The sequence below is a fragment of the Parambassis ranga genome, chromosome 21, assembly GCF_900634625.1.
Source record: "Parambassis ranga chromosome 21, fParRan2.1, whole genome shotgun sequence".
In the NCBI taxonomy this organism is placed as follows: Eukaryota; Metazoa; Chordata; class Actinopteri; family Ambassidae; genus Parambassis; species Parambassis ranga.
This window is the reverse complement of record NC_041041.1, coordinates 10101340-10124132: the sequence shown is the minus strand read 5'-3', so window position 1 is coordinate 10124132 and position 22793 is coordinate 10101340. Positions and strand designations below refer to the sequence as shown.

At 41.6% G+C, this 22793-nt stretch overlaps 3 protein-coding genes across 3 annotated transcripts; all 3 read right to left on the bottom strand.

Annotated features, from left to right (window-relative positions):
- Positions 1 to 242: 242 nt before the first annotated feature.
- Positions 243 to 5554, bottom strand: casq2 (calsequestrin 2). The gene is made up of 12 exons (XM_028394127.1): positions 5382 to 5554; positions 4350 to 4788; positions 2648 to 2732; positions 2456 to 2556; positions 2257 to 2368; positions 1831 to 1904; positions 1621 to 1751; positions 1505 to 1550; positions 1359 to 1413; positions 1083 to 1183; positions 905 to 979; positions 243 to 800 (listed from the first exon to the last, which is right to left on the bottom strand). Exons 2-12 carry the CDS (start codon positions 4584 to 4586, stop codon positions 561 to 563), a joined length of 1257 nt encoding a protein of 418 aa, XP_028249928.1. The 5' UTR covers positions 4587 to 4788; positions 5382 to 5554; the 3' UTR covers positions 243 to 560.
- Positions 5555 to 5783: 229 nt separating this feature from the next.
- On the bottom strand, positions 5784 to 10768 carry LOC114426578 (potassium voltage-gated channel subfamily E member 2-like). The gene is made up of 3 exons (XM_028394083.1): positions 10728 to 10768; positions 6641 to 6904; positions 5784 to 6382 (listed from the first exon to the last, which is right to left on the bottom strand). The coding sequence occupies exons 2-3, from the start codon at positions 6668 to 6670 to the stop codon at positions 6080 to 6082; spliced, it is 333 nt and encodes a 110-aa protein (XP_028249884.1). The 5' UTR covers positions 6671 to 6904; positions 10728 to 10768; the 3' UTR covers positions 5784 to 6079.
- Positions 10769 to 14295: 3527 nt separating this feature from the next.
- On the bottom strand, positions 14296 to 20882 carry slc5a3b (solute carrier family 5 member 3b). The gene is made up of 2 exons (XM_028393950.1): positions 20686 to 20882; positions 14296 to 18534 (listed from the first exon to the last, which is right to left on the bottom strand). The coding sequence occupies exon 2, from the start codon at positions 18254 to 18256 to the stop codon at positions 16121 to 16123; it is 2136 nt and encodes a 711-aa protein (XP_028249751.1). The 5' UTR covers positions 18257 to 18534; positions 20686 to 20882; the 3' UTR covers positions 14296 to 16120.
- Between the last annotated feature and the right edge of the window lie 1911 nt (positions 20883 to 22793).

The following is a 22793-nucleotide window of genomic DNA, read 5'->3' as shown; positions in this document are numbered from 1 at the left end:
AAAGAGGATTATAGGAGATTAAAGAAGAGATTAAGTGGTTTGTTGTTGTCACAGCATGCAGCTTCACAGCTTAAAGACACAAAACCCCTCAGGCAGAAAATGTACCATCCTTAGGTTGACCAAACATTTACATCTTAAGTTCTGTCACCTGAAAGAGGAACTGCTACAAAAGCAAACTGAAAGGAAAAAGCTCATTTAACACTAGGAGGAAGTACACACACAGGTGGAGGACTGGTGGGGGTGTGAAGTCCAGAACTTCTGGTTTAATTTGTAGCAATACAGTCATTTATATACCATTTTTATTTTTTAGTATTTGATATCCATGTGTCTGCTCCAGATATTTAAAGATGTATGTCTTTTTGTTTTAATCCCTCCATCACATTGCAGCTTTTTCACAGTGTCAAAAAATGACATGAACTTTGTGATATTAGATATTCTACAGGCAAATCTGCAAAATGAATTCAGTTTGTGCTACGTTATTTTCATACACAGACATCTGTCTCAGTTCCACCTGAAAATGTTACAAGTAGAAATATACATACATGTTGTTAAGGCATAAGTTACTCATCATCATCATCTTCTTCATCATCTTGATCCTCCTCCTGTTCTTCTTCATCTTTATCGTCATCATCATCATCATCATCGTTGTCATCATCGTCATCATCGTCGTCGTCATCATCATCATCATCATCATCCTCAGTGTTTACTTTGCCTGAGAGAACATCTTCAATCCAGTCCTCCAGCTCCTGAGCTGTGGGCAGGTCCTCTTCATCCTCCATTTCCATCCACACACTGTCAGCCTAGTCACACACACACACACACACACAGAGGTCAAACAATGCAAAAAAACTCAGCAAAAAATATGAGCAGATATGTCAGATCTGACCAGATGCCAGAGACTCACATCTGTAACATTGACGACTCCGATCTGAGGTCTGAACAGGTCCACCTTGAAGGTCTTTTCCCAGTAGGGGATCAGCTTAAAGTGGTCAGAAAAAAAGTATTTTAAGTCTACAATCTGTGGTTCAGACACTGTACTCCATTCTGTCTTCCTCCTCTCATGTTACATGTGTCAGCCATACCAGGGGAAAGTCATCCGGATCGATCCAGACAATGCTGAGGTCTGGTACATGAGTGTTGTCTCTGGCCACCTCCTTCAGGATCTCCAAGAACTCATAACCGTCTAGAAAAAAAGGAATGTTACAAAAATGTTTTTACAGGATACTCTTTGAATCTAAGTACTGGCTCCATGTTTTCAGACATGTGGCTTTAATGTTCTGAGTTTAACATGGCGCTGCATGTTTACAATAACAAGAAGTGGTTCTTCTTTATCTGTATTATAAATATGATGCTCTTACCGGGATCCTCCTCCTCTGCAAAAGCCACTATGTGGATCCCTTCAATATCATCTTCCTAAGAAGAAGAAAGCAAACTGTCACAAAGTTGTAAAAAGTAAAATTGAAGATTTTAATGTTGCCTCCTCAGCTGGACATCTATCACTGACCCAGGTCTCAAACATATCCTCTGCACGTAGCTTCCGCAGGGTCGGTCTGATGGAACAGAAAACACGGTCATCATTTTATACATTTGGTTCATAGCGACTCACTGCTCTTTGTTTACCGTCTGTGTTCAGTTATAAACTCCACCAGCTCCTCCTCAGAGTGAGGTTTGCCTGGGATGGTGACAGGCTCCTCCATGAAGGGCTCATAGAAGTCAACTTCATTCAGTTTCAGAGTCAGCTCTTTGGCCACCTAAAGAAACCCCAAAGACAGTTCGCTCAGGAACATTTGTCTGTTGAATTGTTCGTATTGTTTGTGTGATGTAACTTACAGATTTCTCAAAAGTGGCAAAGAACTTAATGTAGGGCTGGAACTGCTCTGCAGCTTCTTTGAAGGCTTCATAGTCTGTGGATGAAAACATACGTCATACGCAGCTCGGTGTCATGATCACACATCTGTTTGTCTTTTCTTTGCCTGTTGTATACTTGACATTTGAACATCAGGGAGCGGAAATAACTAAACTTTGACCCCAGCTTAATTCTCCCACAGTTGGTCAGATGAGATGTAGCTGCAAGTAAACTAGAATCAGTTGTTCACCCGCCTGTGAAGGGGGGGGGGGGGCAGTGGCAGCTGTGTGTGTGCAAAAATGGATCTGTAAATCCATGGAGATGAGGGGGTTAAAAATGCACTGAAGTTATAATGAAGGGCATGAGCCACAAAGGGGCCATCATTTATTTTTACAAACATACACACTCACGCTCAGACTCTTCATTCTTAAAGTAACCGATGAGGCGGATGTCTTCCTCCATCCTGTCAAAGGCTCTCAGCTCCAGAGCATTTCCGATCACCTCCACCGGCTCCTCCAACAGCTAGACACAGGCAGGAAGAAAGAAGGAGTTATATGAATTTTTTTTTGACATTAGCATTAGCAGCTAATGTTTAATAAGTCTACTCACATCCAACAAGAACTCCACCAGGGTGTTAGCAGAGAGTAAACCGTCAAACTCCACCACCCTGTCTTCTTTAAACACATACACACTCCCCTCCTCCTCCAATCCTGCAATCACAGGAAGTGATCTGTCATTACATGCATTCAGTGACCCGTATCCGCCCCTTAACCAGACCACAATGTCAAGGCCTGTACTCACCCAGTTTCTTTGCTACTTTTGCATCTTTGTGGGAGTCAACCATTCCAAACCCGATGTCCTTCTCCTCCATAACCTGAGCCGCAAGCTGCAGCCAAGATAAGCACAGCAGTTATGGAGCGGAAACAACACAGAAAACAGCTGAGTTTAAACTTTTAATGAAGCTTTGTTTGTAAATGAAAGCTTTACAGCAGGAGGACCAACATTGGCAATATGACAAGAGGTGTACGGGCTGGCTGCACAGAGGCCACAGAGATCCAGTTACATAATCACTTAGACTGCCTTGTTCCTAAATATAACCAAAGTAGGAGTATATTGGTCTGGCTATTGTTAGGTGAAGTATAGTAGATGAGTCTGAGTGATGTTTGGACTCTGCTGTCACAAAGGATGGAACAAGCTAATACTTTAAAGGTGTCCTGTCCACTATGAGGCAAAGAGTTTAGATGCGGAGCTCTCTTCAGTTTAGTTCACATGGACACAGTCCAGCAATTTATATAATGCTTTCTGTACCACACTATTGCACTGAAGAACAGCTGGTGATGGACATGACACAAAACTGTAACAATGCACCATCAGGAAAGCAAGCAGGATATTGTGAAAGTAAAATGAGTATGTGGAATCTACCTGACTTATTTCCTGCTTTGTGAAGGACTCATTAAAATGCTCCCTCCTTATTCCTTTACCTCAGCATGCACCTGTCAATATTAGCTTTTCAGCTAACACAGATGCAAAACATTGGCTTAAAGGCCATCTTCAGTTCCCAGGGCTATTTTTGGCTGCTAAATTGGTTAGCTTGTCATTTGCTAATTAGATGGTTAAAGCATCAGATCACCACCCATCGAGTCCCCAATGTTTCCAGCTCATTCATTAGTTTATGTGGTTACAGCTGACTTTAGCATAAAAATCAACCAGTTAAGCTTAGACATTAAAAACAGGGTAAGGAGTTGGTGAACAGACATATTGATAACATTAGACCAGTGGTGGGCCGTCAGGGCCAGCCAGGCCTTCTCTGCTGGCCTAAGCATACTCAGAAAAAAACATGTACAGTAGAGGGGGGACAGCTTCTACTAATGTGTGCTACGTGCTTCCATGGATGTCTGACTCCAGGGCTGTCGCACACCTGTGTTGTGTAAAATAAGTGAAGCTAATAGCAGGACTGGGCTCAGATTACCTCACCACAGATCAAAGAGCATGTGTAACATGATACAGGGCACCATGCACATCTCCTCATTCAAACATACTGATTCATTTTGTCTACTAATTACACCAGTGTTTGGCTGTGTATAATTGAGCCTGAATACAAAATATCTTTACTTTTTGCTCTGATAAGTCCATCACAGTGTAGCTGTGTCCTCCTCATGCATGTAGCTCAAAAATATAAGCTTTTGGCCTATTTCTGCCAGCAGAGGACAGAAGCCACAGGATGATTTGGATTTATGCAGTTTCTATGGGTAGAAATGCAAAACGAATTAGGCTGAAATAACCTCAAGTGACAGCGCTGCATCTCGTCGGACCGCTGTGCACCCACAGAGCACACTGACCTTGAGGAAACTCAAATAAAGAGCTCTCACCGGCTGGCTCTCTGTTTATTGGCGCACTTACACTGAGCTTTTAAAATGAGTCTGGATTATTAGTGTCCTTCCTCTCATGTTGGGAACACCAATATATTCCATTCCACTCTTGCTTTATCTTCCTCATACTTTACCTCCAGCACTAGCTCAGTCATCTGGTGTTGCTTCTGCAGTTCCTTGCTGTCTGGTATGGGCTTGTGGTAGTACAGACAAAGCATGCTGTGCTTCTTCAAGGCTTTCTTGTAGTTTTTGTCATTGATGTCAAGCACACGGTCTTTCCCATCGTACTGTGGGAACTCCAGACCCTTCTCGGCTGAGGCCAGAGGCACAAGGCTTAGGCAAGGCAGCAGGAACAGCCAGAGAGAGAGCATGGTCCAAGTCGCCACACACTCCCACAAGTTGATTTGGTTTTACAGTACAGAACTGTACAACCAGAGAGAGGTCACCAAAGGCCTGTGAAAGAAGGGAGATTAATATTGGAAAAATTCTGTCCTGCTGTCAGTGGCCGCTCTTTGTCATCCCCGAAGAAATCCAGAGTATCCTCAGGATCCAGTAACTCTTCACAGCTCCTCTCTGTAGACACAAAGGCAAAAGAGCAGCACTGTCAGGCCAGAGAGGTGCCGGGGTGGGGGGGAGTGGATACCATACATAGCAGCACTCCTCCTCTCCTACCCATGCAGGATATAGGCCCATTTTTAGGAGACCAGTTGTCTGAATGCTAAAAATAAATCTGCAAGTGAGAAAGCGGGATTGTAAAGGATGGTGTGTGTATGTGTGTGTGTGTGTGTGGGGGGGGGGTTAAAGAATTACAGTACACACTTCCTGTGATGTCTCTCTCTCTCTCTCTCTGAGGGACTCGTGAAGTGGGAGGGGAGAGCTGAGCCCCAGAGATTTGGAGGTCCAGTTATTTTTAAGGTTTGGTGCTGAAATGGTTTATTTTAGGTGACGCGGGACAATCTGCCAACAGGTGTGCAAAGAGCAGGTCGAACACTGTCTGTAGTACTTCAACACCACAGACACACAATCAGACGCTAAGTATTATTATTGTTGTGATAAGTTGTTGGAACACCTCGTCACTTCCCATCATGCACAGCATTTATGAACATTTCTGTTTATATTGTTTTCCTTCCGGCAGTTTGGAAACATTTGTGTTTGCTACTTCTCACCTTATTGTAGATGTCTTCACCTTGTGCATGGTCGCTGTCACTTTTTTTCCTTTTTTTGATGATGTCCTCACAAATATAGAAAACTTTTCCATTCACGAAACATTTGTCTTTCCATGTTTCCTCTCTGTTACCCCCTTTAATGGGTTCTACAGTACTGTCTGAGCAGCTGCACCTCTGTTGCTGTCATCACCTTGTCGGAAGTACAACTGTTGTCTGTAGACGGGTTTTTAATAAGAGTTCTGCTGCCCCCTGCAGGGAGAATTACACATGAGTTGATAAATCTTGAAACTCACAGCAATGCTTCTCCTACATAGTTGAGATCAGCAGATAGAAATAGAGAAAAAGGGAAAGTTCAATGGAGCCAAAGCCAGTTCACTTTGAAGGAAAGTCAGTTGGTCCGTTTCTTCTAGGGTCCATAGCCACAATTTTTAAACTGAGAATCTAAATATGGATCAAATAGACACCCAAAACTCGCTCATATTGTCTTGTGTTACAGAACAATAATATGTTTAATTAATGTTTTACTTAGAATATGTTGAGTGAGGTTCATCTTACAGATTAGTGGAACAACAATGTCATCATGTTATTTGTTGTTAACTCATCAATACATGGAGCTTAAACACAAGAAAAGCTGAAGCATATATTTTTTTACCATGAGTTACTGCTTAAATTATATTGCAGCAAAGTTAGCCTGGACATCACCCTGTTTTCTGAGCAGTCCAGTTCTCCTCTATGTATTGGTGGTAGGGGTCATCGGAGTGCTCCCTCCTTTTGGATTTGACTGTGCTCACCAGTATGGCCACAATGATGAAGGCTAGCATGCCGATCATCACCACCAGATACCAGACGACGTTTCTGAAGTTCTCCTCAGCCAGAGTCTTGTCCAGAGCGTCAGCTGCGGCGGTGGCATTACGCCTCCAGCTGTCCAGGTAACGACCCAAAGCACTGCCGAGGGACTTCTCCAGATGAAGGGTGAGGTTGGACCAATCAGACGTACTCATCTGGTCAGAGTTATGGTTGAAAATAGACAGATAAGAGGACAGTGTGTGTTTTTGACTTGAGTCCTATTGTTGTCAAACAAATAACATTTACAGTAAAAGCCATAAAACATGAAGAAAATAGTAAAAGGCAGCAATAAATACCATTTTGTATTGATTGATTTCTCTGATATGATACATAGTGTTTTTTTCACATATTAACAGCTCTAAACAAGCCAAATCATAAGGGATCATACAAAGACTTTTCAATGCTGTACCGACCTTTTGCCGAGTATTCATAGGCCACATCATGAAATAGTGTGGAGGTCAAAAAACAACAAGCATAAAGGAAGAGGACACAACAGTAGAGCACAGCCGGCTGGAGTCAGATGCAAAGTCTTTAAATCCCTGCTCATATTTTTATCTTTCCTTCTTTGACTTAGTGTGTTTGGTTGTGGCGCATGACCTTGAAAATGTTAGGTACACAAAAATGCTGATTAATTCTGCTGCTGATAAAGGAGAAGGCTTGTTGGGAGGAATTATAACCTGTAAAAAAAACACCATTCACCAACATGCAGAGAAATGTCCAAATAACAGCATAATATTGTGTATTGTGTGCATAATAACAGTGTAATATTTCAATATTGAGTTAGTTTGTCTGAGAATAGCTGATCAATGTATCCTGTAATCCCTCAGCTGGCTGTGCAGAGGGCACGCATCATCACTGACGAGCAGCACATTCACACACTAGATGGCAGTATAATGCAACATATTTTAGTGTCAATTCCCCAAGTGTGTATGTTCGTTCTTAAGTGTCAGTGGTTCTTAATTTCAAAAAGCAGATGTGTGCAGCATGGCTTTGGTGAATAAAGCAAGCTGATTCCTAGTTTAAGATGACTTGTCTGCTGTCAGTGTCAGCAAAGTGGAGTCTTGCTCAAGGACACTTCAGCTCAGCTTGTGGTCTCCGCTTGCAGATAAGAATGCTTGAAAGTGTAACTGTTTGAAGGGACGGCCTCCCTACCCCACAGAGTGCTGAAGGCAAAGACTCGGACCACCTCTGATCATTCCCAGGTCATTTATGTTTTGCAGTGTCAGCGGGTGGACACTGTGCTGTTCTCCTCTCTTTAAAGAGAAACAAGAGGCAAACAAACACAGCAAAGAGCACAAAAACACAGATGCACAGAGAAAAGTGGAAGTGAAACTGAGTGTATGTGGTAAAATTCCACAGCCTGGGGGAGAGAGTGAAGACAGCAACGGCCTGAGCCAGAGGTGAGAGACAGACTTATCTCTTAGAAAGAGCCAACGGTAGAGTAAGAAAAAAAGAATGCAGGACTGTCCTCACACAAATGCCACAGGCTGGAACCATCATTTGCATGTGCGCAAATGTGATAAATCATATGCATTCACCACTTATTTGCAATAATCGTTATTTCCACCCTCTGATAATCTCCGGTCAGTTTTCAGCAGAGTTTTCCCTCTTGGCTCAGCGTGATGAAAACTTGTTACAACACAATGTGTGTTGAAATGAACTGACAGCAGGGGACATGAACGTCAGATGTTTTTTGCAATGAAACATGGGCTCACTGCATCACTGAAGTGAAATCACCCAGAGCAGCAAGGACTAGCAGACTAGTCTGTTGGACAAAAGACACCTAATGTAATTGGATGCCAAGGTCTTTATTTGGTGCATGTTGAAAGACTTATTAATAGTTGATAAAGAGGTTATAAGGTATAAACAAAGCATTGGGTCAAATCTTGGGTTGCCAAGCAAGCAAAAAGCTTTGGCTGGATATAAACGAGCTACAGCCAACACTTACTAGAGTATGTCTTAGTAACCAATGTTTCATGTGGTGCTTCATCATGATCAGGTTACCTTCAGCATGATTTCAATCATGAGAGACTCAGCGAACTGAATGAGAAACAATTTATTACAATAATTGTAAATGTGCATTGGCATCCTAGACCCCGTCGTGAGGACCACGTCCGAAAGGGGGGAAAGTTGGCGGAGAGGCCGCTGATCACAAGACCCCCCCGGGTCTAGACCTGGTGGTGGTGTAGAAGCAGGAGAGCAGGAGAGACCTTGAACTGCATGGATCGGGAGGTGCTTGGGGTGGAGGAGGGTTGCCAGATTCGATCAGGAGACAGCTGGAGAAGAGACAGAGGCTTTTAAATTTCTTGCTGCGCTATGATTGGGCAGGAGAGGGATGGATCGACAGCTGATTGGTGAGGGAGGTGCCATCTATTGAACACCTGACTATGTGGGAGGTCACTAGACGGAGTGCAGTGCAGTGAAAGAGAGTGCAAGGATGGTGAAGAGGGAAGCAGATAGAGATAAGAGGTGGATGATGTGAAATAGAGTCTTCATGACTGAACTTACGCTGAGAGCTACATGTGTAAGTGGTTTGACAGGATTTAATGAATCTTTCCAGCAGAGGCCAAGGTCAAACATTCAGATCACAAAACCTAAACCTCCAAAATACTGTTGTTGGTAGCAAGCGTGCTCACAGTCACACTTATCACCTGCTTTTCAGGCATGATGGATTATCACTTTTGTCACTAAAGCACTTTCTCTGAGGTATATCGGACAACCATTCACTTATGCTGTGACACCGTCAGTCACTAATCATGCATGTGAAGATGGTTGCAATACAACAACAAAACCATGTCGGTTGTTTACAGAAGAGCCTCAACGATGCTCCTCTGAACGGCCCTTGTCTTGAATCTGACCCCCACATAATGTAAATTGTGAGCTGGCACAGGTAAGCCTAACTTAATGGTTCCAGGCTACTTATGATGATTATGCCTGTTATTCTCTCTGCACAGTCTCTGCTTCTGGAACATTCACGTGTTAAATTTGCAGATAATGTAATTTGTAGTCATACATTTTTACAAAGAATATAAAGGACTGCAAAAAAAATGTAGAAATGATGCTAATATCTGAGTGTGACAGACGTCTTGTGACACACAGTTCCCCCTGGGTCTAAACAAGCTCAGCACTGATATAACCAAAGGCCATCTGACATCATCACAAACCTAGGTCGGCCCAGAGGAACAACAGAAACCCCAAGGTAAGTCTGACATATGCAGTGCCACAAGAGCCAGTGAACCACAAACCCCCAGCTAGGCTTAAATGTTACATAAACGCTCATACACACACGCACATACAGGAACACACTCATATGAAGCACGCTGCCCTCCCTATGAGGGGTGTGTGTATGGTTGGCTCTTAATAAAACTCACACATCAGTTAGTGATTTATGAGCGTCGGCATGATTACATAATCATGATGAGAAGAAGCCTTAATAAATATTCCCTTGATTGGGAGAAGTGGTTACACACCAGGCCATAAATTCAGAGTTGCACACAATAACAAGCCTTTTTAGATGATACAATTAGAGCATCCTGTCGTAGCTTGTTTGTGTTGGGAGTCACCCTCTATTATCTTCCCCCTCTTGCTTTATTTAACTCCTGGGGGTGGGGTGCAGTACTTTTCCACACATAGGTGCACAGGTGAGTTGTTTTGTATGTGTGTGTGTGTGACCACTCCCTTTTTCTTGTTGCCTGTGATGATGTGCCAAAAACAACAAAAAAAGTTACGGTTACAACTAGAGTTAATGACTGCTGCCTTTCTCAGCAAGTTTCCTGAAGACATTTCAGCTCCTGTCTGATGCAGCTGTAATTTGAGGAAAATGTCAGCAAGAATAGGAATGTTGTGAAAGAGCTTTTAATCCTTATTTTGAAAACGAATCCAAATCCCTTTTTTTGACTTGCTCTTCTTGACTTGATCTTGGCTCAGAAGAGAGCAAATTTTGGCATCTGTGAGACTTCTTGTTTGTTGTTTTAGGCTGGGGTAGAAACAACTATGTTTTACATGTTCTATCCCTGTTCTAAAATTCAAGCAGGCACAGGCACAAAGCATCAGACAAGCTAAGTACACAATCACTATTTAATAAAGATGATAAGTGATGTATATGGTACAAGTCCAAACACAACTCCACATAGCACAGAGACTTAAGATTGCACACTGTGTTTTAAATTTTCCATCCATCCATGAGATTTATTCCAATGAGATTCTTGGGATGGCCCCAACTGAAAGTGGACAAAAAAGCGAGGTTCACCTTGGGGAAATCACTGGTCATCTCTTTTAGGATTGCTTCACAAGCTTGTAACATAATACAAAACACTCTAATCTGCGATGAGACAGAGGAACAGAGACTCTAAAGGTGTTTGGATGTCAGGTTTTTGCTGATTCAATGCAACAAAAGGCAGCCAACAAGAAAACACTGTGTGTCTGAGCAAGGTGTTGACACTGACACTTGTGGCTGTAAAGCAAACACGTACAACCCCACAGAAAAAAAGACAAACTCACCAAACATGACTCACTCCTAAATATCTCCGTACACCCTCACCTACTTTCTACTTCACTGAGGTGGTGACTCATGTGTCACATGATTATAATGGACCATGTCAGAGGATTGATAAGGACGGATGGTCCGCCTGCATATTACGACACGCAAGAATGCGACACGTTGATAAACTTTGTTACATATAAACGAAGCAGTCACTGTTTTCGATACGTATACCGGTAATATCAATATTCTTACTTCGTCAGCAAACTCTTTATCAGCAGTTTACATTCGACACCATTGCAGCAGAGCTGTGAATTTGTCACTAATCAAGAATGTTGTTATCACTGTCCAGACAGGAAAAGGCCTGACTATAGACACTATTCTTCCTGCTGTTATTTCTAAAGGAGGTAAATATTTCCTTTTGCCATTGAAGCCTTATTCCACGGATTAATGCCAGAATCCCAGGCATGCCGCCATAGTTTAGTCGGGGATGTGCATGGGGAGCGACAGGAATGCATTAGCTATGTGTTTGCTGTATATTTGAAAGGTCACACCACATTCCCAACGTGGCTGCTTCCGTTGTCACCCCTACAGAGATGAACAAAAGAGAAGCGTCCAAATGTCTGGTTAGATGTGACAGGATGATACAAAGCAGAAACATAAACAAACAGGTTTCTGGTAGAGAAATGTGTTTTTGTGTGATTTCTGAGAACAAATCTGTCACTTTTGGTTCATGTTATGTCATAAACTATAATCTGTAATGACTTTCTGATCCTGGGGAGCTTCAAAAACTTCAGTTGCATGTCTGAACAAAGCGGCACGCTGCACAGTTCTGACAGCAAGATGACACACCTGCAGCCAAATGCCTTCACAACACTTCAGAACAGCATCCTGAAAGGCAGGATCCTTACTTCTTCTTCTTCTGTGTCTGTAAAGCAGCACTGATGCTGAGTGCATTGTGTTGGTGGGAGAGATCAAAATTTGCATCTCTGAGTGACACAGGAGGCGGTCAACAGGCCAAACAACCACAATTGTCCACCCCTGAGCCTCCTGACTGCCACTTATCTCTGTCAGAACCAGCTGTTACAGTACAGGCTCTTTGGCTGGTGCCTCTCTGCTGTCAGAAACATGTGAAATCTAAAGGCATTGTCACTTTAAACATGCTATGTAGCAGGTCCTCCTGAGTTAGGGTTAATGTGAGCGCAGATTGTGACGAATTCTTTGTGTGATTGTGTGATTTGGACAGCACAACCTAAGCCCTGGATTAATCATCAGTGAGGATATTAGCTTAGCTTACCTTGCTGGAACGCATACTCTCAGTGTAAAAACAACATTTCTACATTTCTATGTGTGCGGATTAAAAACAAGCAGTGATGACACACAAGTGGTAACTAGACATCCAAGCTAGTCTCTTGTCTTCACTCAAAGCTGTAGGCTGATTATGGGGCAGAATGACAACAACAACAAAACTCAACTTTGCCTTAAAAGATCATTTAACAACACTCCTGATTATTATGGCTACATTTTTGAAATTCTTACACAGCTGCTGACAGAGATTCTAATGTGTCCATTTCAAGCATTTGTCTCAGACTATTGCGCGTGTTATTACTGCTCAAAATAGACAATGAACAAAGCATGGCCTGGATGCCAGTACTTTTCCACAAGGACAATATCATTAGTTTCCTCTTGGGAAGGAGGGAGGGTATGAGACGAGTGGGAGCTGAATGATGATATAAGGTGAAGAGAGTGTGTGTGCCAGTGTGTGACAGGTTTATATTGCACATCAGTTAGATGCACAGCTTCAGTTAGCACTGATAAAAGTTATCAGGTGACATGGAGGCAGCAAGAATACGCTATAAAAAAATCTTCTTCAAAGTATATAATTCAGATGGGCGAAGTTAATTTATTGAATAAGACAGGTGTAATGTTTGTATTGTACTGCTGCTGTAAGTTTAGCATGGGGTTAAAATAAACCTCTTCATTTTCTTTTTTCCAGGGTCACTCCACCTGCTTTGCATGAGGGCACCTTCTGGAAAATGCCTAGAGGCCAACCAGTTAATAAATGACCAATAACATCAGAGAAATGACTAAAACTTTTCTTTTTTTAAAAGTGGTTCTTTGAAATAAGTTTATTGTCAAATTAACTGCCTTATAAATATTAGATAGGTTTATTTATTAGTTCTGGAAAGAAGTGGAAAAATAAAGGAACATTCATGCACATTGTGTTTTCCATTGAATTACCTTTCTGTTGTCCTTCCTAGTCTTTGCCAGGAGACAATTTCAGTTGCAGCAGGTCACAAAATCAGTTTATATTTGTTGTGAGAATGAACATCATCTGATAAGCCGAGTATCACCGCTTAAGGGTCTTTTTAAAAACAGATAAACTGATACCACAGCAACCAAATATAAAACATCGTCTGTTCAGGTTAGTAACGACACGGTTTGGCAGTTCATCTACGATGAATCATTTATTTTGACATGTGCCTGAAGCAGACAGGCATGTTTCAGTGTGAGCAGAGGTGAACTGAGCTCATCACATTCATAGTGGAGTGAAGCACGAATCACAGCTTCCAGCGGCCACACTTGCACTTAATCAGCTGAAGCCCACTTGTCAGGTGTTCAGGTGTCTTTATTCCTCCTGACCGTTGCCCACACACTCTCGTTTTTAAAGTGTGAATGCAACATGTTAACTTGTTGCTATGCAGAGTCAGAGGACATCACTGATGTGAGTCACTGTCTAAAATCATGGCCTCTAAATGTCACCCTCTGACTACAAGAGATTAATCCAACAGTGTTGATTGTGTCACATCTTTAAAGATTGTGTATTAGTTGAGATTATCTAGCCATGTATGACAACATTTTCTGCATTTTGTACATGCATGCTTTTTATGAAACATTACGGAGGTGTGAGGCTTGGTCCTCTGGGGATAAAAGTATTTATGTATGGAGCTAAACTGCTAAGAAGTGGAGATTTATAAGCCACTGACGCTGGCTCTTTTATTGGTCAAATCTTAAGTAAAGAAGCACCCAATCCTAACCTGGCTCTGAGCGGATTAGTAGGGCCTTTGTGGGGTTTATGTAATCCTGGTCCACAATGATAGAAACTGACTGCACACAGGCAGTGTATACAAGTAGAAAACAGTGACAGTGATTGATGTATTATTCCTTATGGTTGCAAAGCCAATGAACTCTCCCTCTTTCACTTTTGAAAACACATCAAACACCACATCAGGGAAGGAGTCACAACACTTCAGGGGTTTAGAAGTTGTAATGTAAGTGAAATTATAACATAACTGCAAGAATATAACTAATCTGACCTGAATTAAAACCATTACATTTTATGCTTAGACAAGCTGGTATGAACAAAATTAACATTTTTATATTGCAACAGCCAACAAATTGCTGTTTTTATGGTAAATTAACATTAGCTTGACTATTTAAACTCAATACGAATGTCTGCCTCTTGAATATAAAGAAAATGAAAACACATTCGGTCTCAAGAGAAACTTTATTTTTTAGTCTCTAAAATAAAATCCATAAAAATAACAATATATGTATATTCTCTCAGAAAGAAAGAAAAAGATTTGAAGCTCGTTCCCATTCAGCACTCATCAGCCCTCCACGTTATGCCTGACATTGATAAGGAATGGCCTGTCACATTATGATGCTGACCATTTAGACTGCGGTCATACCACACTGGTGTTTTTTTAAAAACTACATTAAAAAAAACACAGCATGTTTCCTTTAATTTTTTTTTTTTAATATTCTGGAGTGTGAGGTGTTGATGTGTGTGACCACAAGCTTTATGTAGCTGACTGAACTACCAAGCTCATCCAGTGATGTGCTAATCCTGCAACAGATGCCTGAAAACATAATTTCTGTTTAGCATTACCCACTGATGCTAAAAAACAATAACAACATGACAAAGCTTATTGATGACATGACTTAAAACAGATGTGGTATTCACTGCACACACAAAAAATACAAAACAACAATCAGGACATAACATAACATATTTGTGTTACTTCCATTTATCATTGCACACTAAGACACATTTGGTAGGAGGTTTATAAAAGAGAGACTTTCAAACTAAATGATATTTTAGCACTGCAGTGCACTAGAAATACTTTGACACACAGTAGATACACAAGAGATAGCATATTATAGCCTAGTAGAAATGTATAATGTGGCTGATGTAGTGAGCCCTGAAATACACAACGTTAATATAGTGCAACAGATCTGACAGTTTTAAATTATGTGAAACATAACATATGCATAAGATATACAGTAAACTTATACAGAATCTTGAGCGTTGGTATTTCTGGCTTTTTGTTAAGATGTGCATAAAAAGCTGTATGTTGGTTCTATAACACAGACTACAGCCACACACACACACAAAACAATACAAACACTGTGGTACAAAACTCAGTATACAAATCATTAAAAAAATAGCAGTACAACTCCCAATGTGACTGGAAAATGGGCAAATGTACCATCTATTCTTTATGATAGAATAAAAGAATAGCAGGTTCGAATCTTGTGCTTCTTTTTTCTCATTCCTGTGCTGCAAAATCGTGTACATATTCTAAATACCAAATATTTAATGTAAGATAATTGATAAAGTGCATCGCCTGATGAAATCGGTGAAATCAAACATCAAGAAACTACCAGAAATGGAATGATCGTATGCACCAGCAGTGCAGCAAAGCTTAATGCTTTTCACAATTCATGATGGTTGCCTTAGACAAGGAAATGCTTGGATGATATTGATATAACAGAAAAGTTTTAGGACCACACCGATAAAAAGAAAAGAAATATTAATAAATAAAATCTGAATTGTGAAAATAAAAAACAAAAATTGATATTTTTCTGAAAAAAGTCCAGATTTCAAGTCAGAAAACAACCTTAAAATGATCCACATACTTGAAGTTCTACTGATATAGGATAGTGTGTTCACTGGCAGAAACGTGTACAAAACAGCTACAGCCTAAAACCTAATATTGTTTGGAGCAACTAAGCCTAAAGTCACTCTCAAGAGAGGAAATAAAACCAAAGCTGAAATCACAGGATACATTTGTTTTTTTACAATACACAGACAAATGCATATGTCAAATAAGGCAAATATTAAATTCACTTGAGAGTACAACGGTTCCAAAAATTCCAGTAGATATTTTGAATGTAAGATTAAGAGCTGTACAAAACAGACACAAAAGTGCCAAAATCTGTGGAGAAGCTTTAATCATTTAAAAAAGAATGATCAGAATAAGCTTACATCCTTGTTAGAGAGCTACAAAAACACTGTAAATATTACAGACAGAGCATCTAAACTCTGAAAATTCAACTGTTTGTAACAGCCCCAATACTCCCACATAATACCACCTTCACTTCATTAGTTCAGTGCAGAGTTCGACAACTACAGTGAGAAATAAACAAACATGAAGATGCCCACAGAGCAGATACATATCAGGCCCAAGTTAAGGAGAAGTTTCACTCTAGGAGGTTCATACAGCATCTCTGCAATGATCTGTGCTTCCTCCTTCAGTCCCTTTTGGGGAGCACTCTGTGCTTCTTCCTTATAACCACAAAACCAGTCCAGCAAACGCACACACCTACTCATCTCGTCATTACTGCGACGGCCTTCCTCAGCTCTGATCATCTCCATCCTTCCATTACCAAAGTGTTCTGCAGGCGTGGTGGCAGGGGATGTTTCTGTACTAGGGGTTGCTGGGTCATGGTCAGTGGAAGGAACAAGAAGTTTAAGATCTGCACCGTCTAAACACCTCTCCTTTCTGATGTCTGGGGGCATTTCTTTATGGAGGCTTCCATTGCCATTACACTGACTCGTTTCTGTGAGTCTGTAAATCTCTTCTCTGTCCTTCATGGGCTGCATTCTAATGTTGCGGAGCCCCCACACTGTCGTGGTGCGAACTTGCTCCTCTTCAGGTGGAGAGGTGAGCAGGCTGACCACCACGGCCACCAGCCCTGAAATCCAGAACAACCCGGCTGCAAAATACATATAGTGAATATGAGTGATGAAGGCAGGCCTATTGTCAGGCTGGTCACAGCGTGGCTGGCGGTAGATAAAAGCTAGGATCAGTCGTAGTGTACCTAGTGTGAAACCAGTCATGCCTCCCCAAAACGCGCCTTTCTCATTACACCGTTTCCAGAACACACCCAGCAGGAAAAGTGCTGCGATTGGTGGAGTGAGGTAGCCAGCGACTTCCTGGATGTAGAGATATGTCTGTCCACCTTGCATCTCAATAATGACAGGAACCCAGGCAATGCTGATGACCACCATGAGCACAACAAACATGCGGCCCACAAGCAGGAGTTCACGCTGGGACGCCTCTCTCCTAACGGTTTGGTAGATGTCAAGGGTAAAGATGGTGCTCGCACTGTTGAAAATCGAGTCAAGATCACTCATCAGGGCGGCAATCATGACAGCCATCATAAGACCCCTGAGTCCCACTGGCATTACTGCCATAACCAGACGTGGGTAGGCAATGTTTGAGCAGCCAGCCTGAGAACCACATACAGCCATGCAGTGCTCTGGTCCAATGCAGGCAATTTCATCTGCAAACATGATGCGGGAGATCATCCCTGGAATGACAATCACAAACATGGGCAAGATCTTGAGAAATCCAGCCATGAGTGTTGAGCGTTTGGCGTGAGCAATGTTCTTCGCTGCAAGTACTCGCTGAACAATGACCTGATCTGCACACCAGTACCATATAGATGCAGGGGTCTGACCAAGAATGAAGCCTGGCCAAGGGATGTCTTCATCCAGGGGACCACGAAGGATGCGTAGCGCGTTTGGTTTTGGCTCGATGCGACAAGAAGGCGAATAAGTGTAGTTTCCGGTGGCAATTATGGCAGAAACATTAGGAACTGCCTGCATATACTTAGTTCTGACACCCTCAAGCCCACCAACTTTCACTAGGCTGATGATGGTTAAAGTTAAGGCTCCACCAATCATCAACACGGCCTGGAGGGCATCAGTGTACAGCACTGCCACTAATCCACCAGTAACAGTGAGCAGAGCAGTCATACTGATAAGCAGAACAATGGACAAATAAAGGTTCCATCCAAGGGACTCCTGAATAAAGAGAGCTCCAGCATACAAGTCCACAGACAGTTTGGTGAAAATATAGAGCAGCACAGACAAGAAGGCAAAGTAAACCTTTAGCCTTATGCCACCATAGCGTTTGGACAGGTACTCAGGCATGGTGTAGACTCCTGAGTGGATGTACACAGGGATAAACACCCAGCCGAGCAGCTGCAGCAATAGAAGCGCATTAAACTCCCATGCTCCAACAGCAAAGCCGCTTGCTGCTCCTGACCCGGCCAGTCCTATGAAATGTTCGCTGCCAATGTTACTGACGAAGAGAGATGCCCCTATCACTATCCACGTCATGGAGCGTCCAGCCAGGAAGTAGCCACTCACAGTGCTGCGATTGGCTTTCCACATGGCGAAAAACCCGATGACTAGCACCAGGACAAAGTACAGTGCTACCACAGCTATGTCCGCTGCTTCCATTCCAGGACCCATTTTTACAGATAATCTCACAGCTATAAGAATCCTTCCACAAAAAAGAGAGTGTATATATATTTTTAGTCAATGCTATAGATGTTATCAATAAAAAAAAGGAGCAATGGAAATGCTCTGCTTTGGTTTGCTGGATGTCTGGATGGAAGTGCAGGATCCAGCGTCAGGTCAAATACACTAGGTGTGCTCTGGATGGGGTTATCCACCAGCACTGAAGTCGTTCTAGATCTAGAAGAGGATGTCGTGGGCCTCTGGTCTAGAAAAGCCTAGTGTTAACATTCCTGCAAGACAGCAAAGACAAACACCTCATTAGAGCCTTAAATTAGGATGGCAAAAAACACTTAAAACAGAAGCGATACTGACACAACAGGCTCTCTCAAAAGAGTACAGAGACACAAAAATCACACTCCATAATATACAATTTTAATAATCACGAATGTAAGAGCTGGTGAAACGCTACCGCATGAAGATTAGTCAGATTGCAGATTTAGTTAATTTGGTTTCGCAACTGCAGTGTTTTTCCAGTGCCGGTCTCTGGACTTAGCCTTCCTATGACTTTTCTCCATAATCTGTTTAAACACAAAAGCTGCCGTGTCACTGTAAGAACTTCAAAGTAACATTATGTAAGACTACAGGAAGAGTCAAGACAGAACAAGAATGTGATGCTGAAGACTTTGTGCAGCCCACATTACCTAACACAAGGAATGACATATGTCCTCCACTGATAAAATCTATAAGATAACAACGTGGCTGAATGTAGGCAGTCAAAAAATGATTTAAATAGCCATTCTGTGCTGGCACAGGCCATGAATAAGACAACTGGACATTCTCTAATCACACAAAACAAGGTCCTATTAAACCGTTCTTATAAACTTGCCACACCACATGTATACACACACACACACACCCGAAGCTGTCAAAGACATCCCATAACTAGAAAACTGTGGAGTTCAACCCAACTTTCAGCAAACACTTACGCTAAATAACCCAAATACAACAATTATGAGAAGACCCAAAATAAATTCCTGTGTCAGCAAAAAGTGCAGGGATGTGTGAGCACATCTGTTTTCTGTCAATCTTTCTCTCTCACACAAACACACACACTTGGATAGCTGATCCCTCTTGAGGTTTCAGCCTGCCATGCCTGGTCGAAAATAACCCCACGTCAACCATGGTTTATGCATAGCCATCCCCCTCTATAAAAGAAGTCTTTGTTTTCACTTTAACATCTCATCATCAAGAGCTGCGCTCCATGTGTTCACTATAAACTGTCCAAAAAAAAAAGAGAAAAAAAAGCTCTGGCTCTGAAAGTCATTGAACGGATAAATATGATTTTTTTTGAAGTTATATAATGTAGAATTTAAACATAATCACTGCCATCCCAATATGCCAGGACTGACTTGTAGCTGTAAGAGCTGCCAAAACAAAAATAAAAATGTGGTACAGCCAGTGGCACAGTGATGCCAGTATCTGAACCGCTGTATGGAAGTTAACTGTTATAGAGAGAGCTGTATGCCAAAACACACCAGCCCGGTGACATACGCCTGCCAGAGAGGGGCAACAGTGGGATAGCAGGGTTGTCCAATAACCAGAAGGTTGGTGGTTCGATCCCAACTCCTCCCTAGTCACTGTTGTGTGTTCTTGGGCAAGACACTTCACCCTAGCCTGTGGCGCGCCTTGCTAGTCATTGTATGACACTGCTTGTGCAGCAGCCGTAACGAATTTCCCTCTTGGGATTAATACAGTATCTAAAAAAAAAAAAAATAAAAAATAAAAAAAAAAAAAAAAAAAATTAATTAGACCCAGATGTATAGAAAATCCTAATTAATGCCACAGTATAATGAAAGGCACAACTTATGTTGACCAGCTTATGACAGTGATGGCCCCTTATTAGTTCCAATGATTGACAGAAAAATAAACTCTGTAATCCAAGCTTGCAGGTAAGGCCAGATGACGTCATCATGAAACAGAGTGACATAATGGGACAGTTCAGAACAATGCTGCTTTAATTAATGCCCAGATGTGGCTGACAACCATGAGACTTGTCTCTGTGAATACAAAGGAGAGGCGACACCAGTCCACGGCCAGGCATGCAGGCACAGATGCGCCAATCAGGTGGTGGGAAATTTCTAGAACAACCACTCACTCTTCCGGCTGCGAGAGCTGCGCGTCTTCTTCAAGGAGCTTCCTACAGTCCGATGGTGCTGGGGTTATATGTTAATATTTGTTTACACAACAAATATGAGGTTAACCACAGATATGTTGCGCTTCTTCCTGGTTTAAGTAAGCGGCAAAACAGGTCTAACGCTGACATGACAATGAATGAGACATTACAGAAAACAAAGGCTTCCTATCACGTTATTATACATTTTAAATAACAACAGTGGCGACAACACACAGAAAGTGACCGGCTCCACTGTTCAAACATGTACCTTGTTAAGCTAGAAGGCTAAAGATGCTACTCCACGCCCCATAGGGGAGATATGAATGAAGACTCCTGACGACCCGCTCCTGGTTTTCTGAGGATCGGCTGCTTCTTCACAGCCCACGCCGCTCTCCGTTTTCCACAGTTGCCTGTTTGACTTTTGAGCAGATGAGCACTTCGATCTCCTCCAACAAGCGGTGATGATGCTCCAGACAATGCTGCTGCCTCTCCTCTCCTCTCCTCCTTATAGGCGCCCGGTCCATTCCACGCCCCACACGTGTAGCTCACCCGTGACGTGACTGGGTGCTGAAAACGCCTACTGGAAATTGGTCCAGCCAATTATTGGGACTCCTGTGTTGTGTGGAGTTGACCCACATGTTTATATCAGCTGTAGAGAGAAGGACAGGTGCATATTAATAAGTAATTGTCATTCAAACTAGGTCCAACCTATCACTGTCCACAGCTTCAAAACCAGAGCTGTGACTCATTTACATATGCACAAACACAGCTTTTAACTGATGTTTATGCTGTTGCTAATCAGAGAAACTTCTAGAAATAAACCTTAGTCTGACAGAAATCTAATCTGGTTTCTAATCTGATTATGCGTGTAATCTGGAAATGTCTAGAATCTGCCAGTTACTTCCACTTTTTGTAGTCGCAGGTATGAATTCTTCATTCTGACTTCTTTTCAGGACCAGAATCTTTCTCTGAAACCTCCCCTGCAAAGGAATTTCAGCCTGTATGCCAATAACAATGCCTATCATATAAAGTTATGCACACTCAGCTTTTGCAGAGATACATGTTTTCCTTTTTGTTTTTGTGACCTGGAAGACCTTCACTGGAAAATATCTAGCTGCTGATATGAAAGGAAACAGTTGTCAAAGCCAACTCCTCATAGTCTGTAATATGATTGCAAAAAACAAACACTTTTTTATCATAATATATGTGAAAGTAATCAAACTGTCTCCTTCTTATCAGAGAGGGGGATCTTTGATAAGGATGTGCATGTGCATGACTCCCCTTCCACATCAGTTAAGTATATATTGCGTCTATGTAAAACACTCTCACATCTATTTACTGGATTGGAATTGGCTGAAGGTATGAGTGTTAGAATAAAGCAGGTTAGGAGAATAGATGGAGAATAGATGGTGTCATGTGCCAGTTAACTTTGATACCTGCAGGATGATGAGAGATTCTGTACAGCTACAGCTACTCCTCTTACTCCCTGTTAATGATAATAATGACAATAATCAAGCATAACAACATCACATTTAAAGCATAACAGTGATACAAATGCAAAAAACGCTAATTATTGTTATATAATCAGCCTTATTCTAATCATGGTAATAAAACTGTCAGAGCCTCTGTGTTTGATTAGAATATGATTAAACAGGTTGACTTCAAGCAAAACATCCTGCGAGGCAGACAAAGCGCCGCATGTTTAAGTGGGAGGGAAACAGAGTAAATTTCCACTCACTCCTTTAGACTGTTGTCTTGGAAAATTCCACTTGGTGAAAAACAACATATCCCAGCATGCCTCGGGACACTGTACGTCTTTATTGAGCGACTGCGTGAGTAGTAAATAGCGGCTCTGCTGCGGTTTGGCTTTAGATAAGAGCAAGAATTAATCCTATGTTTTGTTTGTTTGTGGTCATTTGTAATGTTTTATATCGTTTAGAAAGCTCACTCGATGTGATTTTTACTAGACTCACTACATTTTTTTATTTCCATCCCGGCTGTTGTTGAGTTATTGATGTTGGAAGCTGGATCAACAAATCCTAGTATAGTTATAGTTGCATGATAATAGTTGCATGAAAAGTATAATGTCACAGAAAAAAATCAAATGAAACAATGTACTGGAGCCTCACATAAATAAACATATTTATATACATAATAACAAATATATTATGCTATTTAAACATATATGTTCTTAGGCATATTAGTAAAGGTAAACAAAATAAATACAGATATTTTAGGTGTCCCAAACACAACAGATAATTTACAAAGATTGTGATTAATTTGTTAGAGGAAGCATGATATAATCATAAAATTACTGAATGAGGAAAACAGCAGTTTTATTGATCAGATATTTTATCATCTAACAGGGCAAGCCTG